At 36.9% G+C, this 8,409-nt stretch overlaps 1 protein-coding gene across 2 annotated transcripts in view; it reads left to right on the forward strand.

The window, feature by feature from the left end:
* MINDY2 (MINDY lysine 48 deubiquitinase 2) overlaps positions 1 to 7,975 on the forward strand; it is a 32,813-nt gene extending 24,838 nt beyond the window's left edge. Inside the window, exons 9-10 of one of the 2 annotated variants that reach the window (XR_007206591.1) lie at positions 129 to 789; positions 2,715 to 7,975. Coding sequence is in view for 1 of the 2 variants with exons in the window: in XM_048317923.1 (XP_048173880.1) it covers positions 129 to 248 (120 nt within the window). In the remaining variant the exon portion in view is untranslated. Of the gene's footprint in view, positions 1 to 128 lie in introns of both variants that reach the window. The other variant, XM_048317923.1, reaches the window with a different exon arrangement.
* The last annotated feature ends 434 nt before the right edge of the window (positions 7,976 to 8,409 follow it).

The raw sequence follows: 8,409 nt of genomic DNA on the forward strand, positions 1-8,409 counted from the left end.
CCTACCTAAATTCTGCTGGTTTGCATCATACTTAAACATTTTGTTTGTGAAATTGACCACACAGTAATAGTTCAGACTATATCTGCAGTAGTGCTGGGTTTATTCCCCATGCTATTTTCTCTACACAGCAGGTACAAGGTGCTGCCTCTCCAGCCAGCGCAAGACAATCCGGGAGTAACGAACGCAAACGCAAAGAGCCTCGAGAGAAGGAGAGGGAGAAAGAGAAGAATAGCTGTGTTCTCTTGTAACAGAAAATGGATCCCATCTGGAGCCAAGTGCATGTCCTCAGAAGCAAAAACAAGGAGTAAAATGGAAGACAAACCTGTTACATGCCGCCTGTGCCTGATTACCCCATGGATTTTGTTCATGTTCCAAGAGAGGATGGATGACTTTGTTACAATCAGACAGACTTCTTCAAAGTCATAGTGCGTGCTGCTCAAGAGGGAATTCCAAATCACAGTTGGATGCGGCTGTGCTTTGAGTTAGTCATAAGAAATACTGCACCTTGTAGCTGAACACACAACTCATGGCAAGTCCTGTGTCATAGTGACATCCATTACTCATTACATCAGTTAGTAAGCTATTTTATCTTCTACTCTAAACAAAGGAGGTAATTCATTTTGTGTAAGGCTTTTTCCTGAAGTCTGTACACAAGCACAACGGAGTTCTGTGTTGCTTCCATAGTATGAAACTGTATCTTAGGCTGGGTAATCTCCACGACACAAGAGCCCAAATAACAGCTGGGCACTGCCTCCTCAGTGTGTCCAGATTTCTTTGCTTCTGAATCTGGTATGTTCTTTTTTTGAACCCAGATTTATACTTGTTACTGCTATCACTGCATCTCCTGGCCAGCTTTCTTGCCCCAAGAATATGTGACTTGATAGGCAGCATAAAAAATTTGTCATAAAAAAATGGGGCATTTATTAAAAGGCAAGATGAATATTGTTTGCTTTTCTTGCAACTACAAACTGGGTATGGCAACTCAGATGTTATCAGGGTTAAACAAGTAATTTTATAGATAACTTCTTTTTCTTGTATTATTTTTTTCCTCTTGTAGGTAAACTGGACCAGATAAGCTTTTATTTATTGACCTCTCCATATGATAGATGAATGATGAGAGGAAACTAAAGTCTATAATAATCATTATTCTATATAAGAATGCAGAGTTAAAATAACTAACTATCTGCCTTTTATCCAGAAGTACCTTGAACTTTAACATGACGTTAACGTGTCCACTTGTATATTTAAGCAAGTGTACTCTAGTTAAAAACACACTTTTTTGTTTGTTTTATAAATCATGTATTCTTAAAAAAGCACACTTCTGAAGGGTGAGAGAGGAGTGAAGCTGCTCTCTGAGATGGTTTGAAAGGTGGTCAGGTGTAATATTTTGTTTTTTAAATCACTAATTTAGAATTTTTGGAAACCAGGTTTTTCTAATTTATGGGAACCAAATAAACATGTTGCATCTTGTAGTATTTATAGAATGCAGAAATAGAACACTTGATGAATTTTGAGGGAACCACAAATCTTCCTCCACTTCCATTAAATCAATAGCAGTTACCTTCTTGCATAACCTTTTGATAAAAATTTCTATTTAGCGATTTGTAGATACTTTTGAAAAAGGCTGCTTCTCCTGGACAAGCTCTGTATCCATGCTCTAAGCCTTAGTGTTCACACAGAATAACCTGGGCAAGCTAAGGCAACCAGGTGGAATATGACAATTCCTGCTTCCAGGTGTTTGGAGAATGTCTGTAAAGTGGGTTCTAATGCATGTCCACCAGTAAAAAGCCACTTTACAATTATTTCAAGCAGACTTGCTGCAATGATGGCAACTAGTCATCACACACATCTGGTACCAACCTAGAATGAAAATTAGATAAAGGAAGAATGTCTTACTAACTAAAGGGCCAATTTATATCACTTTTCTTCCATGCCTTTTCCTCTTCTGTTTTTTTCCACTTTTGTTACGATTTCCATTTTATAATGATGAAGTAATGAACAGTAGGAGGTCTCTAATATGTAAACTGTAAATTAAAAAATACCTTCTCTAGAAAAGTCATGCCCAGAGAAGTAATTTTAATACTCAATGTGTGCAGTTCAGATAATTTTCTACATCAGAGCAAAGGTTGATGTCTTTTTTTCCTTTGCAGCAGCCTAACTTCTTCAAACAAATTCATGTGATGGAGGATCACCAACATAATGACTTAGCTACTTTAAGTAGATAAGAAACTATTCCAATAGTGTCATAACAGAGACTTTAAGCCAGAATGTTGTTTAAAAACATTCTGTTACTAAGATTTTTCCAAATTTGTGTATTTACATTTATTTATTGACCTTGAAAAATAAATATGTCAAGCTAAGTGTTTGTTATTATTTTCAGTGACAGTATTGCCACTTTAACTCCTTTTGGAAGGAATAGAGGTGTTGTGGCTATGGACTATATCTCTTTGCCTAAGATACTTGCTCATATTAGAAGAATTCATGTAACATTGCCAGTTTCAGACAGATGTGCCTGAAACCTAATATACTGTAGTTAAAGGAATTATTGTCATTTGGTCCCAGAAGAAGAAGAGTTAAATGCAATGCTCATCATGAAGTTGCAACTCCCAGATAATTCAGTTTCTTTCAATGAAGGAGTAAAGGGTTTCAGGGTATTTGAGATGGAAGGCATGCTATGAAAACAGTCCTCTGTTAATATCCTTTTTTCTTTACAGGTCTTGAAGCTTTGGAAAAAAGGTAAAGAATTCCTGAAATCTAGGGCTGCATGAGTTGAACTTGTTAGTGGCAAAAGTTATAAGCAGTTGAGCTTCCTAACACCCAAAATGAAATACATCTGGAAGCTTAATTTATGCCCTACTGGGAGTAACCATTCCAAAAGCACCTGTCACAGCTTGTATCTCTGACAGTATCTGAGGATCAAAAAACCTGAACAGAATTGCTTTTATCTCTATGAAGTGAGCTTGGAAAATGATATTGCACAATACAGTCTTGGAGTACCAGGAAGACAGTATCTACTTCATTTGCCTTTTTTTCTTTTTTTTTCTCCAGCTCATGTTCTGGCAAAAGGGTATAGATTTATACTTTAAATCTGTTTATACAATTTAGCATGCACATGCTCCAAATACCTACATAATATATATGAAAGTGTCCAGAAAAGTAGAGTAGAACTTGTTTTCCACTAGATAAATGCTAGCACAGAAAACAGAATCATAGAATTTTTGTTGTTGCGTTATAGTTGTGACATAAAAAAAACTACATACAAGTATTCTTAAAATTAGCAAAAATCTGAGCACTGCCGTAGAGATAAATGTTTTTCTATAAGGCACTTTGTAAATGCTCAAATCCACCACTTTTCTTGTGACACTCATAGAATCTGCAACCCAGAAAAGCAGATCCAAGGGAGGGTTGTAACACCAGAGAATGAAATTAGCATTCCTGAAAATTCACTTAAACACAAGACAAAAACTACATTTTGCCGCTGTCCATGTAATTCATATAAGAAATAATGTGTTCAGAGTGTCTTTGCAGAGCTGCTCTTGTGGCTCAAGGCACACGAGCTCCAAGGCAAGCACAGGCTCTGCTGGGAACCTTGGATTGCCAGGCAGGCTCTTACTTGGTATTTCACATTATTGTCATGTTTCTTCAAACTTGTATACGCAAGCTCTTGAGAAAATTTTCCAGTATGTAATAAAAGGCAATTTTGAGTTCTTGAAATGGAATTTTCTTGTGCATTCAGCAGGAAATACTTGAGTAAAAGGTAAAGCTGATATATTTTTAACTGAACCTTTCTTTGTTCCTGCTACACTGGTTCTGTAACAAAGTCAGCTCATTGCTTGGATCAGCTCTTTGCATTAGGATGCTTATTACAGAATCTATACAAACTACATCCTTCAATACAACATAATGAATTAAGAGGTTATTTTATGTAAGAGTAGATTTTTAAAGGTTGCAGCATTAAACAGGTGCCTCAGAAAATGCATGTTAATTGGTGCAGAATCCTCATTAGAAAGCATATTACAGAAAAGCAAAAATAACAAGCTGTAGTTTGGTTGCAGTAGAGTGCTCCTATTTTTTTCCGTCTGTGCTATGACAAACAACACCTTCGTAGCAAGAAAAATCCAACACTGACAAACATTCATACCTTTCAGTCCAGGCATAGCAAACGTCACATGCAAGGCCTGAAAATGGCATTTCATCTTGATGAGTGCACCTCCTCACATCCATTTTTATTAAGTATAACTAGCAATAGACTGTTACTGTCAAGTGGGAAAATTGGGACAGGTGAGTGACACCTTCTCAAACCACATCATTTACACAGAGTCTGTCTGATGTTCACAGTGTTTCTGTACAGCTCCCTCTCATTCACAGCTTGGCCGGTAGAAAAGCAATGGATTGAAGCTCGGCTGTGATCTGCTTTGATGGGGAGGAAGTGCCACAGGGGATTGCTAAGGAGGAAAGAGAGGCTGGAACATAAAAGTTCCTATGCTACCTCTTGAGATTGTTAAAGGCTTTGTCCTTAATTTTGCTGTTATTTTGGACACAAGTAGCTGTGGCACAGCGTGCAGTGGCCGGATTTTTTCACCTAGGTAATGCCCAGCAGGTTCATTTCCTGGCAGGTTGGCAGTGTCTCTCCCTGGACACACTGCTCTTCACTCTTACTGTGCTTTAAAGTCAGGACTAGCTGTGCTGATCCTCTGATAGCTCCAAATAGTCTTACTAAATGTCAGTTGCCCACTGTTCAGTTTTGGTCAATGTCAGCTCCTATCACTCTGAGCTCTCTTTGCTGGAGAGTTCTCTCTAGAGAACTTGCTGAAATCTGCCTTCCCCATTCTTTTTCTGGTTTGTAGGATTATTTGTGTTCATAGAGAAGCTTCATGTGCTGAAATGGGCAATTCCTTGTTTTTCAAGGTTAAAACCTTTAAATACTTTGTTAATTATCATTAGAAGTCCAAGATCCCATGTTTGCCTTTACTTTACAGAATTAGACACATTTAGAAAAATGTGCAAAGAAAATAGTGTTATTTTTGGGAAATCCTAGGGAACAATTTCAATGAAGTTTCAGCACTCAAAGTTACTGAGATGTTTGCTAGCTCAGTCTAAATAGTGCTTACAAATAGTGTAACACTGCTGAAAACAAAGGCCGCTGCTGCTCTGACTGTAATCAGTGTAGACACAAGCTGAGGTGCTGCCCTCCAGCCGAGCTGTGCACTCAGGGCAGCAGGTGCTGGGGCAGTGTTGCTGGGGCCAAAAGTGAATGAAATGGGCTTGTTTGATGGAGTCAAACACTCAGCCAAATGTACAGAGATATTGGGGGTGAACAGGGACACAAACTCAGCTAAGTTTTGTTTTGGTTTTTTTAAATTACTCTCTTGAACTTCCTTTAGTGCTGAACCAATTTCAGTTTAGGTCCCATCCAGCGTGATACCTATTGTGAAGCGTATGGGGATTGATCTAATAGTGTCTCAGGAGCCAAAGCCTTTAGCTGAGACAAACTGAGGTTCTCCAGCACAGAGCTGGATGAAATAATGGGACACTTGGTCTGTCTTGAAGTTCACGTTCTCTCCTTGTTGAAGCCTTTAGCAAAATTTGGATGGGCTTCCTGAGTTAAAACTTCAGCTGTAACTTTTCAAAGTTAAGCTTATACTAATCAGTTTTGAGAATTTTCACCTGACCTAGTTAAACATTTTTAGATTTCTTCTGAATGTGTTTCCAAAAAAGCTGGGATAATTGTATTTTTGTCAGAAACTTTGTGTGGGCTTTTGTTCCTGCTTACTGGCACATGCCAAGGAAAAGGTCAAAGTTGCAATTAGAAGAAACACCGGTGTGTCTTAAATTATTTTTAAAACTTAAATCAGCTGAGTAATGGGAACACCCTTGGGTTTGGTCATCTCATATTACAGGGAACTCCAAAATAACTATGAAAACAGATAATTTTCTCTCTAGTATTTTGGTATCAGGGCATCAATAGATCTCTTAATTTTAGGGCTTTTTTATTGCAGATTAACCAGAGCCAGAAACTGGTTTATATTAGTTACTGTTTTGTTTACAATTCAGTTTTAGTGAAGCCCTTCACACTGAAAGTTTGAAACCAAGTTCTCTGTGAGGTAAGTAAGTAATAATACAGGGATTTTCGCCAATTGCACAGGTAGATACTACCACTGATTGTATTAACTGTAGAAAAAAGTATTGCTGTGGAAATAAAATCCTTCTTTTGCTTGGAAAAGCATAGTAGTGTCTTCAAGACACTGCAGATAGATACAGTGAACCAAGGAACCTGCTTGTAGACTTTTAAACTCCTTGTAATCCAGCTTTTGCATTTTTTTTTTTATCATGAGTAGTTGCAATAATTACATGTTTGCATTCCATATACTCGGGTTACAGCAGTGTGCTTCTATTTCTGGATTTCTTACATGCTTTCTCTTAGGCACTGGCAAGCAAAAATAACTTTGGAGAACCCCTTAAAAAAGTGACCATAGGTACAGTGACTTCAAGAGACAAACCTATTGTAGCAAGGGTTTCTTCACCTCTGTTTTGGTAACTCTTGAAATCACTAGTGCTGTAACATTGTGCTGGAAAGTATGACGGGTCAGGGACTTACAGTACAGACTGATGAAATAAGCAGGATTCTGGTTTGGATACAGTTTGTACTTGCAAAACCACCCCCAATTAATGCAGGTTGCTGTCAGATTGTACTGGATAGGTCATGGCACATGTGAATGTTTTGTCCCTGTGTTTTTGCAGTATGTAGTCGCTGTTTACAGGTTGAGCCTCACGACTTTGGTAGCAGTACTTAGAACTATAGAAGTATCAAGTACTTGTCCTGTGCCACAGAAATACATTCTAAGTCTGTTACATCTTGCTCAGTATTATGTTAATTCCTTACAGCAATTTCTTTATAAGGGAGTGAGAAATACTGCCAGCAGTTTCCCCACAATAACCTGATAGAGCTTTAATGTTAAATTACACAGTTTTGGTTTGTATTACAGCTTTCAGCAAAACAAGTTCTTATCAAAGTTTTTAAAAATAATTTTCAATTATCCTTTTATCTGCTCACCAGCTGCATAGCCATTATTTGTACAACTTGTGATAATCACCTTTTACACATACATGTAAAGCTTAATGAAGAAATTACTGATAGAACATACAAAAATGAACCCTTTCATGAATGAAGTTGCCCCAAGTTCTTCAGTGTTAAGTCAAGTATTTGTTGTCTTAACTACCTTGACTGGGTCTTTTTACAACAAAATGTTTTTAAAAAGCCCCACACACAAAACCCTGTTGTATCTTAAGAAAGTTCCAAAAGTCTTCCAGATTACTACTGTCTTCAGCTGCCACCAGAACTGTGCAAGTCCTGTGTTAAATCAGCAGTTTAGCTGTGAGTCTTTTAGTCACCCAATGTTTACCTGATCTCTAAATATAATGTTAAAGGAAATGCAAAATAAAGCTGATGTAAATGACTGTGGATTTACCAAGAGAGGGGAGAAGTTAAATCTCTTTAAGTTGTATTTTAGAGGTGCGTGACAATTAAATCTAGTCATGCAGTATCATTTGTACCAATGTATGTGAATGAAATCCTTTTCATCATGTTACACCATTATCCAACATTGTAATGGCATCTACAAGTTCAACTACTGAATGTTCTGCATTTTAAAAGCCTTAATTGTTTATATTGTATTAATGTGTTTTTAAAGACTATAAGGAAATAACATTTTCCTTGTAAATTGTTAAAATAATTTTGAACACAAATAATTTTCAGAGAAATCCAATTCTGTATCTTAATACCCCTGTTTGTTTGTGTACCACAAAGCTGTTAAATTCTGTTACCTTTTAAATAGTGTCTCTGGTTAACAGCCTCTCTCTAGTTCAAGGTCTTACCCAACTGAGATTTATTTTGGTTAACAGTCTTCTGAAACTCATTGTATGTAAATAAATTTAAGTGAACAAGCTTAAATAAATATTTCATTTAGATATTTAAGTTCTTTCCTAATAATAAAGGTTGGATGATATACTTAAAAACCCCAACAAACAATAACCCAACAAAAACTCACTCTGGAAAAGGATAGACTTCTGGTGCTCTTACATATTTGATAAATTCAAAGGTCTTAGCAGTTTTCAATCAGTTTTTTTCCCCATTGTCCTAGTTTGTTTTAGTGTTTTAAGTGAAATACAGACACCTGCACAATCAATCACATTTTTAATTTAATTAAGCTTTAACTGTTGGAATATGCCCATCTAGACTTTTACAGGAAACCAGGCACACCTCAAGTTTTATTTTAATACCTCTCTATAGCTTTGTCTTTTAAGCTTATAAACTTCCAACTTGCCCATTTGATCCATTAGCCACTATAAATTCATCTTAGAGCAAATACTTGTTTTGTGTGTGTTGTCACACCTGATGAAGAGCACAGG

This window comes from Corvus hawaiiensis, chromosome 13, assembly GCF_020740725.1.
Source record: "Corvus hawaiiensis isolate bCorHaw1 chromosome 13, bCorHaw1.pri.cur, whole genome shotgun sequence".
Classification (NCBI taxonomy): Eukaryota; Metazoa; Chordata; class Aves; order Passeriformes; family Corvidae; genus Corvus; species Corvus hawaiiensis.